General features: G+C 41.9%; 2 protein-coding genes and 1 long non-coding RNA gene across 3 annotated transcripts; 2 read left to right on the plus strand and 1 right to left on the minus strand.

The window, feature by feature from the left end:
• Positions 1 to 854: 854 nt before the first annotated feature.
• On the plus strand, positions 855 to 1,831 carry LOC306920322. Its single transcript, XR_013789645.1, has 3 exons — positions 855 to 1,091; positions 1,662 to 1,694; positions 1,798 to 1,831. It is a non-coding gene; the product is annotated as an uncharacterized lncRNA (long non-coding RNA).
• Positions 1,832 to 2,623: 792 nt separating this feature from the next.
• LOC306920162 (GTPase IMAP family member 4-like) lies at positions 2,624 to 4,901 on the plus strand. Its single transcript, XM_079496811.1, has 2 exons — positions 2,624 to 2,695; positions 3,241 to 4,901. The coding sequence occupies exons 1-2, from the start codon at positions 2,659 to 2,661 to the stop codon at positions 4,521 to 4,523; spliced, it is 1,320 nt and encodes a 439-aa protein (XP_079352937.1). The 5' UTR covers positions 2,624 to 2,658; the 3' UTR covers positions 4,524 to 4,901.
• Positions 4,902 to 10,196: 5,295 nt separating this feature from the next.
• foxr1 (forkhead box R1) lies at positions 10,197 to 18,611 on the minus strand. Its single transcript, XM_079496799.1, has 7 exons — positions 18,418 to 18,611; positions 16,751 to 16,825; positions 15,744 to 15,994; positions 15,163 to 15,279; positions 14,744 to 14,871; positions 11,420 to 11,655; positions 10,197 to 10,303 (listed from the first exon to the last, which is right to left on the minus strand). Exons 1-7 carry the CDS (start codon positions 18,599 to 18,601, stop codon positions 10,275 to 10,277), a joined length of 1,020 nt encoding a protein of 339 aa, XP_079352925.1. The 5' UTR covers positions 18,602 to 18,611; the 3' UTR covers positions 10,197 to 10,274.
• Positions 18,612 to 19,306: the final 695 nt, after the last annotated feature.

Here is a 19,306-nt window from a genome sequence, read left to right on the forward strand (position 1 = left end):
AGGGCCTAGAGCGTGCATATCTTCTATTTTCAAAAGATTGTTAGAATGTTGAAAATTTTTGAAATGGGACATTCTGCATAATGAGTAGTCTACTTTCTACTTGTTTTACATTGCAGTATTGATATTTTTACTTAAGTACAACATTTGAGTACTTTTTCCACCACTGCATGTATTATGTATGTCTGTCTCTATCTGTTGCTCTCTTTTTCTGTCTGGTGTTTAATGTTCGCCATCTACTGGACACTGGGTGGAATCACTCAATTCGTACTAACTGAAGGGCAGTGTTGAATGTGAAGATGTACTCACAAAGTAGAAAGACTGTAGGCATTTCTTTTAATGAACTCAAAGGGTTCAGTCATTAATCGAGTTGTATCTGACGTAGTTTTCCACTCTGATGCTGTATACCTTTGGATATTGACATAAATGTTTGTACTACATACCCTATTTCAGAAAAGCCTCCTCAGTTATTGTTTGTACAGTAACAGTAAAACTGTTTAATATATATGGATTTGCTTTCCCTGACCTGTCTATATGCAATAGTTTAATTAATTCAAGACAAATAGTTTTTAGAACAATACAAAAGAATAATTATAGAAATATATGTTAAACATGGGGTGCCATAGTTTTTTGTGTGTCTATGGAGTTAACATTACTCTAATATATAACCCCAGGTGTGGTTATAATAATATTATAACAGACATATTTGCATATTATGCAAATATGTCTTCCCTGTGTACTTTTGTCATGGCTTTCCTCATGTACAGTAGGCCACATAAAATAACTTCAGCTCTTCACACCCAAAAAGAGAATGAAGCAGAGATATTAACATGCTGTGTTTGTACCAGACCGCGTCAATGCAACTCTGGAAGAGCTGGAAGATGACGAGTTCAAGAAGTTCCATAGGTTCCTACGAGATCCTGCTTGCCTTGACGGCCAAGACCCGATTGGAAGAGCCCTCCTGCAGAACAAAGACAGGATGGACACAGCCGACGTGATTCTGCAGACGTACCCCGATAATGTGGATCAGATCATGGTGAATGTTCTGGGGAAGTTTGGCAGGAAAGATCTGCAGAAGCAGTATCAAAACAAAGGTAGAGTATAATGCTATACAAAACAAAGGTAGAGTATAATGCTATACTAAAGGATTGGAATGAGCATTTGGTCACTCATTCGTGCAAATGTGTACACTTAGATCTTAGATGTTGAGCTGTTAATCAAGGGCTAATCAATTATCATTAGTGGTGGGTGTGGCCGGGCGGTGTCATACTGTAACTTTTACTGTCAGTTTTGTAGCTCCTAGGAGTATACAAATGTAACCAAACAGACTCCTCGGAATTTAATTAACTAAGCACTAATGTAATGTTAGATGATGACAATTGTAGCTCTGGATTAAGACCACATTGTAAATGTATATCCCAGTGTAATAGTGAAAGTTAGAAGATCCATTCATTTTCACATTCTTTACATTTCTTGCAGTACAATCCAAAGATGCAGCTGCATCTGTCCCAGGTGAGTGCCAATTAAAGTTGACATAACAATTTGTAATGTTAGATGATGACAATTGTAGCTCTGGATTAAGACCACATTGTAAATGTATATCCCAGTGTAATAGTGAAAGTTAGAAGATCCATTCATTTTCACATTTTTTACATTTCTTGCAGTACAATCCAAAGATGCGGCTGCATCTGTCCCAGGTGAGTGCCAATTAAAGTTGACATAACAATTTGTTTCCAACTTTTACTAGTCCATTTTAGCTTACATGTTTGCATATTAAATTAATTTGAACATTGAATTTAGTTCCTGCAGCAACATCCAAAGGACGTGACCCAAATGAGTGTTCTTCCTTTCTTTCTTTCTTTCTTTCTTTCTTTCTTTTTCAGTTAATTGATTCAGTACATTTAATTTGGAGTTAGGCCTAATAGTGTTACTTACGATTGAATCCCATTAACATTTTGTATTATAGCAGTCTGCATCATAGTCTCCTTTGTATTCCTTTGTTCAATTTATATATCAGTTACATATCACTGTGCTTCACAGACTGTGACCCAATTAGTTCCTATTCAAAACGTAGTGAAACAGATCTAACTAGAAAAAGTGCCCACAGGCACAGGTCTCCACCAGGAGGATAGGAGTGTGAGTGTGATGTTTGGCAAAATGTTTAGGAGCAATATAAACGTGTGTGTGTGTGTGTGTGTGTGTGTGTGTGTGTGTGTGTGTGTGTGTGTGTGTGTGTGTGTGTGTGTGTGTGTGTGTGTGTGTGTGTGTAGCCAATGAGGGTGGATTGTGAGAAATCAAACAAACCCGTCTTGATCACATGACTGGATAACATCTGAAGGAGTAATATTAGAAAATGTGTTTTACATATGTCGGCCTCCTGGTGGCGCTATAAAGAGCAGATGTGAAAGATTCCAGGAAAAGGTTTTTCCTTGGCCTCTAGGGAGTTGGCATACAAAGTTATCCACAGATCCGGCCAGTTATAGCGCCACCATGAGGCTGAGTTGAAAATGTTCATGTGTAGTGGGTTAGGGTTCCATCTGGACTGTGGTTGATGTGTGTGTGTTGCAGTGGGTTAGGGTTCCATCTGGACTGTGTGGTTGATGTGTGTGTTGTGTTGCAGTGGGCGCAGAGACCACAGATGAAGTCGTCTCTCTACCAGTGATGAAGAGGAGACGCAGTAAGGCTCCACCTCCAGATAGTAAGTAGGCCTATTATGATGCTTTTTCAAATAGTCTAGCAACATTATACGTGTTCATCTGACAACATTAAACTATACAAGGTTTAAACATAGTCAATAAATGTAGCCCAGTGTCCATGTGCATTGGTAAATAAATGGTAAATGGTGCATTCATATAGCGCCTTTATCCAAGTTGCTTTGCATAGATTGTGCATTACATTACATTACATTCATCCATTACATTACATTCACCCATTCACACACACACATTCACACACCGATGACGGAGGAAACCATGCAAGGCACCAACCTGCACATCGGGAGCAATTAGGGTTTCAGAGTCTTGCTCGAGGACACTTTGAGCCCGGGTTCGAACTGGGAACCTCCCGCATGCATTGTGTTCCCAGGACAGCAATTATGAATATTTCACAGGATTCTATGAACAATGTTTTCTGGGACACCACAATTGTCTGTGATAACGTATAGGTATACTGTATTGTTTAGTAACCGAGTTTGTACTGTATATGGTGTAGTTTCATAGTTTGTTCCATTGTTTTGCGTTTCAGTGGCAGAAGACAACACTTTGGACTCACCAGTGTCTCCCTCCATGTCTGAGCGGAGGCTGGTGCTACTGGGGAGGACTGTAGCTGTGAGGAACGCAGCAGGAAACACCATCCTGGGCAAGGAGGTGTTTGGCGCCGAGGCCAGCTCCTCTGACCTGAGCCAGAGGAGTAGGAGGAGAGAGGGGGACGTCTGCGGGAGACGGCTGGTGCTGGTGGACGCTCCAGACCTCTCTGGACGCTCACTGGAGGACATGAGGCAGGATGCGGGGCTGTGCGTACGTCTGTCCGCCCCGGGTCCCCATGCCTTCCTCCTGGTCATACCGGCGGAGGCCTCCGGAGAAGAGGCGAGAGGGACGATGGAGAAGATGCAGGAGGCGTTTGGAGAGAGCTGCTGGGAACACAGCATGGTCATCCTTATCCGCGCTGACGGCGTGCAAGAGCAGAGTGCTGAGGAGTTCCTCCGTGCAGGCAGTCGGGAACGTCGGCAGCTTGTAGAGAAATTTGGGAACAGGTGCCACGTCCTCAACGTTACGGACGGCAGCGATGCTGGTGAGGTCTCACAGCTGCTGGAGAAGATAGAGAGCATGGTGGCAGGAAACACAGAGAGCTTCTACAGCACTCAGACCTACCAGGAGGTAGAGGCCCAGGTCAGAGAGATGGAGAGAAAGATCCAGAGGGACTTGGAGGAGAGGAGACACATGCAGGAGCAGGAGATGAAGGAGAGGTTTGAGAAGGAGCTTAAAGACTCTCTAAGGAAGATGGAGGGATCCATCCAAGAGCACGAGGGGGACATCAGGAAGATCGACCGTCGAACGAGTGAATTGGAGAGACAAGTGAGGGAGGAGAGGGATGAAGAGAAGAAAAGAGAGCTGGAAGGAGAGCTGAGGAGGGAGTCTGAGAGAAGAGAGGAGATGGAGAGAAAGCTGGAGAGGTTTAGAGCAAAGAGAGAGAATGAGAGGAGAGAGAGGGAGGAGAGACACATTCAGGACATCGAGGAGATGAGAGAGACCTACGAAGCAGAGGCCAGAGTGGAAGCAGAGAAAAACCTGATGAAGGTTCTCCTGCCTGAGATCCAGAGGAGCATCATGATCTCCAACACCAAGATGCAGAGAGACTTTAACAGACGGCTGGAGGAGAAGAACAGAGAGATGACGACACTGAGACAAACGTTAAAGGAGAACCACAGCCGTTATTCAATACTAGAGGAGGTTTATCACAGCTCACTGGAAATACGCCTGAAGATACTGGACAGACTGCCCCCAGGAGGTGAAGGGCAGTACTTGTGAGGGGAGAGAGGGAGGAGAGACATAGGCAGGACGTAGAGGAGATGAGAGAGACCTACGAAGCAGAGGCCAGAGTGGAAGCAGAGAGAAACCTGATGAAGGTTCTCCTGCCTGAGATCCAGAGCAGCATCATGATCTCCAACACCAAGATGCAGAGAGAGTTTAACAGACGGCTGGAGGAGAAGAACAGAGAGATAAGGGATCTACACAAATGTTGTTCAGTGTTGAAGGAGAACCTGAACTTACTGGAAAAGAGAGACAACATACCAGTAGAAAGAACATGTGAGATAGAAGAAGGGAAAGGAGAGTCATGGACATGGTGGATGAGATACATGGAATAGCTCTAATTAGCAACACTCACCTGTAGGAGACACATGCAGGATCAGGAGATGAGGGGTTTGAGAAGGAGCTTAAGGACTCTCTGAGGAAGATGGAGGGATCCATCCAAGGGCACAAGGTAGACATCAGGAAGATTGACTGTTGAACGGGGGAATTGGAGAGACATGGGGGAATGCATTACGTTTAAACAAACAGTCTGCATGTAAATACTGCTTGTAAGTAATTAGCTTTTGCAGTTTCTTCTAAGTCATGTTATGGTAGTGATGATGATGATTATCTTTCATATTAAACACTTGTTCCTAACTAGTGTTACTTTGTGTTCAGTCACATATTCATTGTTGATAGCTTTTGTTTTATGGACATAGATTACCCAGGCGGCATGTGGATACTGTATGTAATATACATTTTCTAAGGATGCACAATTAATCGCATATCGGAATCGGTCATAAAAATGTCATATCGGAATCGGAACGGTCTCAAAATAATACAGATTATTTCATCGGTTTTCTTTTTTTTACCAGCTAAATTGTTTTTAAATTAAACATGAAAAGAAAATCATCAATGAGTTCAATATAAATCAAAATTGTCTACCTCTAGTCTAGAACAAAAGCCAAATCAAATATGATGTAAACTCTTAAGTAATCCTAAGGAAAAATAAACGTTTCTTTTTCTACATTTAATGTGTGTACTCATCTCATTCAGTAGTCATTCAGTTGTGGAAAAAAAAGGCTCTTTATTGATTGATTTAATACTTTATTAACAGGCTTTGGGCCAAGCCCCCTAGGGCCTAGGCTTGTGTCCATTGTGGTCCTCTGTATAATATCGGAATCGATCAGAATCGGTATCGGCAGATATGACCCTGCAAATAACCGGAGATCAAATATCGGTCATATTTCATAATCGTGCACCCCTAACATTTTCATATTCGCTGTGGTTAGTCTGTAAATACCTCAATCCCAAAACTGTGCTGACTAATGTTCAGTGTACTGACATGACATAATTTGAGTGTACAGTACACTACGCTCTACACTTCTACAGTATACAGATGTAATGATGTATACAGTACAACTGTATGTCTTCCTTACTTCTTGGTTCTTCAGTTCTTGGAAACACTGCTGCGGCAAAGTAAACACTTTATATTAAACACTTGTTCCTAACTAGTGTTACTTTGTGTTCAGTCACACACTTTGAGTCAGTAAGTGTACTCGTTCCTTTTTGGCGACACTGCCATTTGAACAAAGACAGTTTATTTGGACTGTAAAATGCTGAACAAAGGCTCAATTGTTTTTGTTTTGTTCAAAGCACACGAGTGACTTACAGTACATTCGGCTGCACAGGCAGCGAAAGACAATTGATGTGATTCATTCTGTATTTAAACAAAATGGTTGTAATGTGATGCATTTGTATCATGTGCCTGTTATGGTCCAAAGGAACAGCATGTACATATTAGTAATATGGTGGTGAAAGCATATGAAAATACTTTGTGAATAGGCCTACTTCTGTACTGTGAATCTATTTAGGGGTGCAACTGTTACTTAAACACATTGATTTAATCCATTAAAAATTATAATCGATACGTACATAAATTAATCTATTAATAATCAATCCCTATTTTATAGGCAAAAAGTTAAAAATAATTTAAAAAAAAAACGAAATATCCAACTTGATCTAAACTACAAGGTCACAACACATTGCATCGCTGTTGTGCAACGAAATATACAATAACAATTAAGCTGTTAATCGATATATTAAACGATTGATTAGTTGATAATCTATAAGAAAATAATCGAGCCACCCTACATCCATTCAGATCAGTGTTTTTCACAGCCAATCAGGGAAAGTGGAGTGACGGACGATGTAAAACAAACAACTCCACCACAACTTTGTGAACAAGAAATTGCTCCAAAAGCAGCAGAAAAGAAGAAAAAGCAGATCAGGAGATCTGAGGGAGCCTCAGCTCAGCACATTCAACCCTGAGCCCTCATTAGTCCTCTGTCTCAGCCGTTCACACCCTTTTTCAGCTCGAGTCCAGAGTGACTGAGACCCATAAGAGAAATGTGGTGTCTCCCCACATGACCAACCACACTTGTCGGACAGAAACCTCTTATCTCCATATTTAAGCATGTGTTTTCCCCTAAATTAACGTCCTGCTTGAACATATATACTATACAGCACCACACAAAAGCATCAAAAGTAGCAGATCCACAAGCTTGAAACGCATGTTTGAATTTGAAGCTATGGTTTTGGACATGAGGTAACCTCCAGACTTACAACAATACATTATGGAGCCCTGCATGTACAACGGGGCCTCAAGCCAAGTTTAGGCTGGTCTGGTGCATCTCAGGAGCAGGACTGGTATATAGTGGAAGGAAGGCACTGGAGCAGACTCACAATTAAAGCCCTTTATTCACAGCTAGGGTGCAGGTAAAAGAGTTGCAATACTGTATTGACATACGTAAGATATGTTCCTTCCACTTTATGAAGCCTTATTTTTTGCTTTTGCAACACGTTGTGAACTTTAAGTTGTACATTTGCTATTTACACTATTTACTAGTTGAACAAGTTTTTAAATGTTTGTATTTTCCTTGCAAAATGTTTTGGGGTTTTTCTTCGCCGTCTTAATTGTGCTAGAACAATTAGGACGGCGAAGAAAAACCCTAAAACTAAAAAAGAGCTCTTCCTCCTCTATCAGCCTGGGCACACTTGAACTTCCATGCGCGGCCAAAGGAAGCTGTCTTTTGCGTCATTTACAGGTTTTTAGACAGCTGGTGGATGGAAATGAAGCTCCACCCACGCGGCAGAATGCCAGTGGGGCAAGCTTTTCCGGGAATCTGGCCGACGCGGCAATCTGCCGCGTGGGTGGAGTTTCATTTCCATCCACCAGCTGTCTAAAAACCCGGAAATGACGCAAAAGACAGCTTCTTTTGTCCGTGCATGGAATCTTAGGTGTGCCCAGAGTGACCCTTTGTCCATCCCTGTTCTCCTCTGCCTTCTGCTCATCCCTCCTCTGCACATGTCCAAACCATAGACTGTACAGAATAGTCCAAACAATAGACATAGAAAGGTAGACGCCTCTTCCGGCTCTGGGGCGAATGCTCTCTAGTGAGGGCAAGCTTCCGTGTTGGTGCTCAAGGAACGTAATGGAAGGAAGGGACGTCGCCCTGTCCATATGACTCAATTGCCCATTTGCAGACCGCGGCCATGTTTCCATCAGAGTTTGGAAGCACTCGTTTTCAGTAAAGCAGTGTCTTCCTCTCGCATTATGTGCTAATTCAAAACAGGTGGTACACAGAGCAGTTGAGTGATATCTAACGAGCACTTCCAAACTCCAGCACTTTGAAAAAGAATCACCTGCAAGGACACAAAGTAGCTCATAACATGTAGCCTATACAGTGGATTTTTATAAAACAAACACTTTGAGGATAGAAAGAGAATAATTCAAGCTTTCCGTACAGCTGCAATGTTGGTGAGTTTGACGTTGTTTAATACAATCAGATAGGACTTTTTTGTTTGGATGAATGGGCTGCCTATGGAAGTTGCACCTAGGTAGCACCTTGCCATTAACTTATATGGTAAGATGGCCGCAGTCTGCATGGAGAATGGGAGCCAGGCCTGGACTGGCCACTTGAAGTACAGGGCAAATGCCCAGTGGGCCGCCCCCCCTTGCTTTAATATTATTTTTACATGGATGTTTTTCAGTAAAAGTGGTGGTATTAAGGTTTGTTTGAGTGTGCCTCGACAGAGCGGGGCTGTAGAGTTTCTGCCATCTGCTTGCTGGTTGTGGTGGGGCGGTCTGGGCCAAATTTCAGGGCCGAATTCTTGACCCAGTCCAGCCCTGCCGGTAAGTTAGTTAATTCACTGTGCCGAGTCACAGTCATTGAATTGGGCCATTACTATGTTTGGCCGCTAGATGGCGGCCTAAGACTATATAATGCAGCAGTGTGTGTTAACCAGGCAGACAGCCTATAGGTAACAAGACAACTCACCCCTTTTGCCACTTTTGGTGAGTTGTCAGGACATCTCAACCCGAACGTCCGGACAACTCACCAGGGGTGAGATGTCTTCACTTTCGGGGGTGAGATGTCTTCACTTTCGGCCACTTTCGGGGTGAGTTGTCTTCACTTTCGGGGTGAGTTGTCTGACTGAATATGTAGCCTTTGAGCTCTTTTATATACTTTACTGAATATTGCACAATAATACTTTACTGAATATTATTATAATTATGACTTATTTATCCCATTTATCCTTAATATAATCTAGATTCATTCAACCTTATCTTCCTGATTTAGTGTGTGTGTGTGTGTGTGTGTGTGTGTGTGTGTGTGTGTGTGTGTGTTTTTTAAACTTCTGAAGAAATGTGAACTGAACCCCTCCTAATTTGGTTACTCCAGATGGCTGAATGGTTATATAAGGTCACTTGTAATTTCTCACATGCTAATGTATAACTAGCAGTAGCCATATCATCATCGTTGTGGGTGGGTGGGATTCAACTTCAATTTGTTTTGACAACCATTCCATAAATGTGGAGCATACACCCTGAAGGCAGTATCTCCCAATTTAGTAGTAGTTTTTGGTACCTTCCATAAAAGCATATCTTGTGATCTAGTACCATAAGCTGATGTATTGAGATCTAGCAGTTTTGTTAAATACAGAGGTAGTTTACCAATTAAAGCTTTATACGTGAACAGGGTAGCATGTAGTTTCCTTCTAAGAGCCAGAGAAGACCATTCTACTGAGGTATATAATGCACAGTGATGTGTTCTGAAACCTGCTCCTGTAATAAAGCGTAGTGCACTGTGATAAATTGCGTCCAAGGGTTTTAGAATGCCGTCAGTGGCATGCATATACAGGATATCTCCATAATCAAAAATTGGCATAATTGCTTGGATTATCCTCTTTCTATTCTCTTTAGAGAAGCATAATCTATTTCGATAGAGGAAGCCAATTTTAGGTTTGATTCTCTTTGTTAGACTTTCTATATGTGTTTTAAAAGAGAAATCCTCATCTAGCCATGCAGTAAAGGCCGTCGGGATCGGGAGTCGAACCCGCGGCACACTGCCAGACTGGATTACCAGCCAAGGTGCCTGGACCACTGAGCCAGGCCAATCCCATCAATTTCAATACCAACATGGGTTCCAAAACATCTTAATCATTGGACCTGAAAATATGTCAAATTTGTGATAACTATAAGTTAGTCACATACCACCAAGAGAATGGAGGAGTATAAACGGATCACTCCCAGTGAGAGACATCCTCCATGGGCTGAGTTGAGTGACAGTGGAGTTCACATTTTTTGTATATTCTCAAAATAAATCTAAAACAAGTTCAGAAATAGGTATCCCATTACAAACAAAACTGGACGCTTATTCAACAAGCACATTTTAATGAACAAGTTGACAGCTTCATGAATGTACATCACAGCTCAAACAAACTTGGAACAATCCCTGTGAAAGAAGAAAATGCAGCCATTGGTTAAAACGTGTTGGCCTATTGATGCACTACACTTTTATTTTGAAATTAAAAAGCAACTTCTGTTCAATTTGTCAGGTAGGGAACAACGCAGTTCAGATTTGTGATATTTGTTGCGCCTAAACTATAAAAAACAAAAAACAAACATAAAATCCACCCAGTTGGAATAAGTACAGGCAGTGCAAATAATATAGTCTAAAACAGTGGTTCCCAAAGTGGCGTCCGGGGACCCCCCCGGGGTACCTGAGGGAGTTCCAGGGGGTCCCCAGCTAAATGATAGTTCTGGAACCAAATGGACCATTATGGGTGTGTAACTCTGAGAGTGTACAAATGGACCCTAACAGGTCCATTTGTACACTCTCAGAGTTAGATTAACATTTCTTTTACAATATAAATTTGGGGGTCCCAGAGATAGAAATGCCATTAAATGGGGAACTGCCCATAGATCCGAAGTCCTGTTAGTCCGAACATGCATTAAGGTTGGCGAACATGCACTGCTCCCGTGCTTGCGGTTATGTTTAGGTTAGGGTTAGAGATAGGGATAGTAATTTCGGCACAATGAACCTTCCGACTATGGGGGGGTCTGTAGACTAATATGCATGTCAAACTGGGGGTCCTTGAAATTAAATGGGTTGAGAATCACTGCTAGAGCCTTAAAAAAATAAATCTTCTCTTATGGGGGTCCTTGGCATACATTTTCAAATGGGCGTCCGCAGGGCTAATTCGTGTCAATTTTGGGGTCCTTTGATATGAAAAAGTTTGGGAACTACTAGTCTAAAAATCTGCAAATAATCTAGTCTAAAAAGCCTAATATCTCACCAGGATGGGACATGCTCTTCATCAGATCCTTGTTTAACCCATTCTGGGCGGGAACCCCTTTTGGTGTTTTAACTAAGCATTATGTAATACTTTAGCTATTGAAAAATAGCAGATCTACAAGCTCATCGCGCGCCACCGAGTGGCGCGCTACGAGCTTGTAGATCTGCTATTTTTTGAAAAATCGTGAAAATGTGGCACAAATCTTTGAATGTATATTCTTTCAGAAGACTTTTTTTTTATTTCGATAAATATAATAGTCTAAAAAGCCTCACCAGGATGGGACATGCTCTTCTTCAGCTCCTTGTACACGTCTCCCGTCATGGTTGTGATCTCGTCTCGGAGTCTCTGCCGCCCGTCCAGGGTGAGCTGCCACAGGCAGGACTTCCTCTTGCCATCTTTGCTCTGCTGGTGGTGAGGAGACTTACTGAAGCTGCTGCTGAAACACAGGTTGTGACGGATGGTGTTCTTCCAACCGTCAGGCGCCGTCTGAAAGAACGGGAAATGTTCTCTACATGGACAAAAAAATAAAACATAAAAAAAATACCGTGAATGAGACAAGTTTATAGTAGAGATGCTCCGATAATCGGGCAGCGATCGTTGATCGGCCATTGATTGAAATATTTATTAAAGGAGCATTCAGTGATTTGAGTGATTTGGAAAACCACCCAGTCCTCCCCGGAATAGCTGGGTCTGAATTCGTCCAAAATCAACAAGATCGTGCACTTGGTGACAAGTTTTTGATTTTTGGTATGATGGTAGGTATGGTTATAAGGTTTTCAAAAACCATCGCAAACGAGTTGGGAGCGCCCCCTAGTGGCCTGTTTGCAATGAATCTAATATTAAATGGGTCCGTATATGGCTAAAAATCAAAATAATTGATAAGAGATTTTCCAATGGATTCTATTAGTATTGGGTGTGCTAAATAACATACTAAAAAATTAGGAAAAAATAACTTCTGGAAAGGCATCATTTTCAAGATGGCGTCCACGATGGCTGCCAGGAGCTTAAAATGCCTATAAACTGGGATTTAATACATGTATTAAATCCCAGTTTATAGGCATTTTAAGCTCATCTGTTTGCAATGAATCCAATGCTGGCCTATTTAACATTGGATTCATTGCAAACAGACCACTAGGGAGCGAGCCCAACTCGTTTGCGATGGTTTTTGAAAACCTCATGCCTATACCTAACACCATACCAAAAATCTAAAACTTGTCACCAAGTGCATAATTGTTATGATTTTGTATGTATTAAATCCCAGTTTATAGGCATTTTAAGCTTACTGAGGCCACCGTGGACGCCATCTTGAAAATGATGCCTTTCCATAAGTTATTTTCACCTAAAATGTGTATATGTTATTTAGCATACCCAATACTAATAGAATCCATTGGAAAATCTATTTTATCAATTATTATTATTATTTTTTTTTTTTACATATGAAATCCAAGCTTTATAGGCATTTTGCAGCTATTGTGGACGCAATCTTGAAAATTATGCCTTTCCAGAAGTTATTTTTTCCTACATTTTTAGTATGTTATTTAGCACACCCAATACTAATAGAATCCATTGAATTTTTTCTTTTATCCATTATGATTTTTAACCATATACTGGCCCATTTAATATTAGATTCATTGCAAACGGACCACTAGGGGGCGAGCCCAACTCGTTTGCGATGGTTTTTGAAAACCTTATGCCCATCCCTAACACCATACCAAAAATCAAGAACTTGTCACCAAGTGCATAATTGTTATGATTTTGTATGTATTCAATCCCAGTTTATAGGCATTTTAAGCTCCAAGGCAGCCATCGTGGACGCCATCTTGAAAATGATGCCTTTCCAGAAGTTATTTTTTCCAATTTCTTTAGTATGTTATTTAGCACACCCAATACTAATAGAATCCATGAAAATCTCTTTTATCAATTATTTTGATTTATAACCATATACTGACCCATTTAATATTAGATTCATTGCAAACGGACCACTAGGGGCCGCTCCCAACTCGTTTGCGATGGTTTTTGAAAACCTTATAACCATACCTACCACCATACCAAAAATCAAAAACTTGTCACCAAGTGCACGATTTTAACGAATTCAGACCCAGCTAGTAACAAAATGTGCACCTGCACGCTCTACAGTGGGGGGAAGTGCAACAGGCCAACAGCATGTGCACCAAGGCCCGCCCCCACTCGATCATGATTGGAGGAAGGCCTCTCTCATCCTGATTGGATGAAGGCTTTGCCACCCGCCACCAAAACTGAAACTAGGGTTTTTTTGACCCCAGGGGCTCACTGGGGACAGGGAGGAACTCCTTATATGGTCAGCACACTATAGTAGGGAGGATTATCCAGAAAAAAAGTGATATTTAGATTAAGTCAAATCACTGAATATACCTTTAACAGTTTGCAGAATTACAGTACATTTCAAGCACAAACTCAATACAAAGGCTGTTAACTGTGAGTGGACGACCCAATTAAGCATTACACTTGTTTACAAGAGGGTCCACCATGTTCAATTCATCAAAACATTTAGAGACGTACAAATAGACACTTCTATATAGTCAAAGAACAGAACATGAATTCATCATAGGAGGTAAAAGGGGAAAAGAGACATCTACAGTGAGGGGGGGGGGGATTCAGATTTGTACGGGGGGCAGTTTCGAATTGCAGCCGTCCGTAGGTGCCCTTTGAGAGCGGTTTTGAAGGAGTCAAAGGATTTGCATGTCTTAATGACTGTTGGTAGTTGGCATAGGAGGGAAAATAATTTATTCACTCTGATCTGTTATCGGCATTTTACCTGGAGAAACTGATCTTTTACACCATTTAAGTGGTATAAATATCAGATAAGAGTACAATATCATTTTTGTGACAGGCCTAAACATTCTCCCCTTCCTCCCCACACAGGTTTTGACATAATAATTGCGGAAATATTAAAATGTGCAACATTTCGCAAGATCAGTACCTATCGGTATCGGCCGATCATGAGAAAAAACAATCGGTGATCGGTCCCAGAAAACCTGATCCCTAGTTGATAGTTTTTCCCACTAGAGAAATTTGAATTCCATTTTATTCTCATCTGTAGATTATATTGCAAACATTTTAATCTCCATGATAACCATCACCACATTTCTTTTGCCTGAAATCCGGCAAAACCGTCCTAAGCAGACAGTACAGGACGGTCATTATAATCTCCATATCTGAACATTCGTTTGGAAATCCTACTATAAATGCGCCATGTCTCTGCATGCGCGTGTGTGCGCAATGCACGTAACTCGAGAACCGTTTGACTTCACATTCGACACGCGATCCACACCCCCGCAGGGAGTGCAGTGCCCGGTATCGAGTCGGTCGGACCCACGGTTCTCCAGAACCACCACGAAAGGCTCTGGTCAGGCTCTGCCAGTGGGCCTAATGAGGCGAACTCCTTTCACCTGTGCAATTTCCAGCCTCTGCCTCAGCCAATTGAGGCTCAACATAGCAGACACAGCAACACGTGTCTAAAATTGAGGACTTCCGTTTGACAACACGGCAACAATTGCATCGTTCCCAAGTAGGCCGGTGGCCGACTGCGACCTGCTGTGTAAAACAATTGGACAAACCTGATGAAGTTGTAGATCTGCTGGACATTGAGACTTTTCACCAGGCTGCTGCTGAGCGCCATGGCAATCAGTACACAATAGTTGACAGGAGGGCGGTGCCAACCGCCCGGTTTTAGGGTCTTGCTGTCCTGCAAATACAGTGCAGAATAAAGTATGTATTCATAATCTCCACATAAATCAAAAACGCCAAAATCATATACAGGCGATTACCGATCGCCTGTAACTCTCACTGCATCACAATACGACGCGTTGTGAGCTTGTAGATTTGTGCACGTTTTGAATGTTTAGCCATTTCGCCAAATGTCCATTATGAACTCAAGGATTCACAGGGTTAAATATGAAAACTTTTAGATTAAAGTAAAGAAATGGCACACATGTAAAGGTATGAATTAGTGGACGTTCTTGGGCTACACAGTTACCTGCAGGACACGTTGGAGAGACCTCTTGGAGGGCAGACGGTCCTTCCTCCTGGTCTTGGCCGCTCTGACCTTATTGCACACAGTTTGAACTGGCCGAACAGCTCCTTCACCCCTGAACTGTCAGCCAGGGTTGGAAAGGTTAGAAGAAGCATAGACACAAATACAGTCCTCTTCCCTCAACCCATTCTGGCGTTTTAAACATTATAATTTAGCCATTGAAAAATTGCAGATCTACGAGCTTGTAGATCTGTCAATTTTGAAAAATCTTGAAAATGTGGCTCAGCTCTTTGAATGTATATTCTTTCAGAGCGAACGCTTTTAACTCAAATCTTTGCTTCCGAGAGGTTCCTGGAACAACATATTTTCAGATGGGGGTCGGTGGCCAATTACACATGTTTGGGGTCCTTGACATGAAATATTGAGCACCACTGATACAGAAAGATGAGGTTCAGAAAATTCATCATTTAGAAGATTTTTTTTTAATTTCGACATCAGACCTAAATGGGTTAATGCTTTTTTCGTAAACACTCACCTGCAGTGTATACACCCCCCTCCCCCCCATTTATATCTTACACACACACCTCATGCTGAGATTCTTCCCCGGAGGAGGAATCATGCAGAGCTCCAGGCCGCCAGCAGGTGGTGTCACCGAGCGTACGGCCATGACATTTATTTTGGACCGTGTCGTCATCGTCCACAACAGACAGGGACTGAGGGGCTTGCACTTCCACAGGAGGGGGACTCGGGGGTTTAGCTGCTTTTTTGCTGTATTTAATTGGGCAAACTATGTTGGGGTTCACCACCAACCACAGGTTTGTCTGCACAAGGGCTTCTGTGATGGTGGCACAAATACATCACGTTAAATTGTAAACTCCCAATTACATTTGTTGTCCAAACTTCCCCTTTTTACTTTCTCAGTGTATATGATGATTTCCTTTTTGTATCGACTATCGACTGTACCGTCTACATACTGCAAATTAAAATTGCAATAAACACTGCAGCAAAAAAGTTACCCCTCAACCTACTTTTTGGCAAATGTTGGGAAAGAGCTTTCTTGAATGATTGAGTAGTAGAGCAATATACTGTACTGCATGAAGTAAGACTTGTGCAAAAGTGTATCTGTAGAGCAGGGGTGGGAAACTTTGACGATGGAGAGGGCCACTATATTGCCACACTCACTCCCTAGGGCCATATATTATGTCGTCGCAAAAATAGCCGATCTACACGCTCAAAACGTAGATCGGCTATTTTTGCTATATTCTAATTGAAATCTTTGAATTGAATTTTTTTTTTTGCTATTTTTGAATTGGAATCCTGAAAATTTACATTTTTATGTAATTTCAAATGCCTTTAATTATACTTGTGTTGAGCAATGAGCTACTAATTTAGACTGAAGTAATTAAAGCGGGTCATGTTTGCATGTTGTGGAATTGTCACAGCTGAAACCAATAATATACCCGTATTCTGATATTAACCTGAAGGCCACATTAAGTGACGGTGGGGGCTGCATGTGGCCCGCCAGTTGCCCACCACTGCTGTAGAGTGAAGTATGATTGTCTCATAGTCACAGGTCTTAATTCCCTCTCACCTGGCCCTTCGTCTTTCTTCCTGGATCTTCTGGCATGGTGCCACTGGGCCAGGTATTGGTCGTTCAGCTTGTCATCTGTCAGTGTTTATGGACAGGCAGCAATCATGTCAGTCGTTTGGTTTATCCACACATGACGGCAATAATTTACTGATTTTAAATGGCTGGATTGCCATTGGCCAGTGGTGTGAACAGTCACACTGAATGCATCTAGTTATTGGATAATGCCTTAAAGGACCACTTCAAAACCTTAATATAATTGGTCTTATGTTCATGATAAAACAAAATTAAAAAAACTCTACTAGACCTACAGTCTCATTATAGATTTAGGAGGGCTGTGGGCAGTTCAGAAACCAGTCTGAGAGGGCTGTGGGCAGTTCAGAAACCAGTCTGTGTCTCATAGGAGGGCTGTGGGCAGTAGAAAACAACTGTGCGGCTGTGCCATTTTATCATGATTAGTGAGAGGACCAATTATATGAAGATAGGTTGAAAAGTGGTCCTTTAAAGCACAGTTTCTAAAAAAAATATGTTCAAATGGACCCTTATGGGCTTGTATTTAGAGTCATTACATTTATTTTACATAGATGATTGGGGTGGGGTGGGGTTAGCCGCAATTTGCACTGATAGTTTTAACCTTGTGTCACCACTCACCAGGCTTTCCTTCTCGGAGGAAAAGATCTTTACTTTAAAATGGGATGAATCTAGAGTTGCAGTGGACCATATGCAGACCGCAGCCACCTTACCATATTAGTTAATGACAGGGTGCCAACAAGGTCCAATTTCCCATTGACAGCCCATTCATCCAAACAGAAAAGTCCTATCTGATTGTATTAAACAATGTCAAAGCCACCAACATTGCAGCTGTACGAACAGCTTGAATTATCCTCTATCCTCAAAGTGTTTGTTGCATAAAAATCCACTGCAAACATGTCATTTTTTTTGCAGATTGAAAGAGGATAATAATCAAGCTTGCCCTACAGCTGCAAATTTGCAATGTTGGTGAGTTTTATTTATTTTTTATAATTTTTATCCCGCGATTTTGTAACCCATTTTTCACCCCCGTGTCAATGATCTAATGTGATCCTGGGCTCTACACACCCTCCGGACATGGGGAGCGCAACGGACTTGAACTCATGCTTCCTTCATGCCCAAGTTGCTCCTTTACACCTGACAGGGGGGAGTTTCCCTGGTTGGACGTAGCGCGTGGAAGGAACACGTTATTCCAACCAGTTCCTTTCCCTTCCATCAGGCGCCCCGGCTGGCCAGACGGAGGTAGTTTTAGACATAGATATATATAAACATATCTATGGTTTTAGAGACCAGGATTACTGCATGTTTTTGTGAGGGTACCCATGAGGGTACCTACCTACCCTAGGGGACACGGGGAGAACATGCAAACTCCACACAGAAAGGCCCTTTCGCCAACCCCGCCTCGGGTATGGGCATTGGGCACTGATGACGCGGAGGAGGATGTTGGTGAGTTTAACGTTGTTTAATACAAGCAGATCGGAAATCATTGGATCAATGGGCTGACACACTGAATTATTCTGTACATAATCCCAATTCCAAGCAAAAATGTCAAATTATCATGGGCAAAATCATGGTCACCCATCTAGCCACATTCCTTCATACCTTGATCAAATCATGATCACTTATATCTTCCTTCATACCTTGGCAAAACTGATCAGTTGTAGTTGTTAGCTTCATTTCCTCATCCATGTCCCAGTCAGTCAGGCCGATGGAACCGTGCAGGTCCAAGAACGGACTGCGGTCTTCAAACTGTAAACTCATCCAGTCATTGTCAGTCATATTTTCACTGCTTTGTTTCCTTCTCAGAGCATTACTGTGAAGCATGGTGTAGCTACACGTGTGAATGCACATGGCTGCCAAATGAGAGCAGTTTTAATAGGCTGGAGAGAGATTAATGCCAGCTGGAATCCATATGTCTTGATTAGACTTGCATGAATCAATTAGAACAGGTGTGGGGCTAGTACTAGCAGTATTATTTATTTACTTCAACTCCTTCTGCGCTGGCCTCCCAACAAGGGTGCTTTGTCGCCACCTGCTGTTCCAGGGTGTAAATTAGGTAGGCTTTAACTTTTTACAGGGGCTTTTGCTCTTTTAGAGCGTTTTGAAAGAGAGTAACATAATTTTTCCTCCTTTTCTTCTTCTTCTTCTTCAACAGGTACAAGTTCACAAAATCAAATGTGAGGCTAAACATTTTGATAATAATATTGTCTTTTACTTACACAAGTGCAAAATGTGAAGTGGTGAAAATAAAGTGACACTATAGACGGTGGGCGTTCTGGTTTTTATATTCTGGTTCTGGGTAGCTCAGTCGGTAGAGCACTCGCCGAAAGGGGATTTCGTCGACTAAGACGAAAATCTTTCGTCGACTACCTTTTTTCACTGACGAAGACTAAATGAAAACTAAGCTATGATGACTAAAACTAAGACTAAATATACTGACAATTTCGTCAACAAATAAAAACTAGACTAAAAAGGAAGGGACTAGTGGACAAGAGATCCAGTATAAGTCATTTAACACTTGGTTGCATG

Source organism: Electrona antarctica (assembly GCF_951216825.1).
Source record: "Electrona antarctica genome assembly, chromosome: 3".
NCBI classification, from domain to species: domain Eukaryota; kingdom Metazoa; phylum Chordata; class Actinopteri; order Myctophiformes; family Myctophidae; genus Electrona; species Electrona antarctica.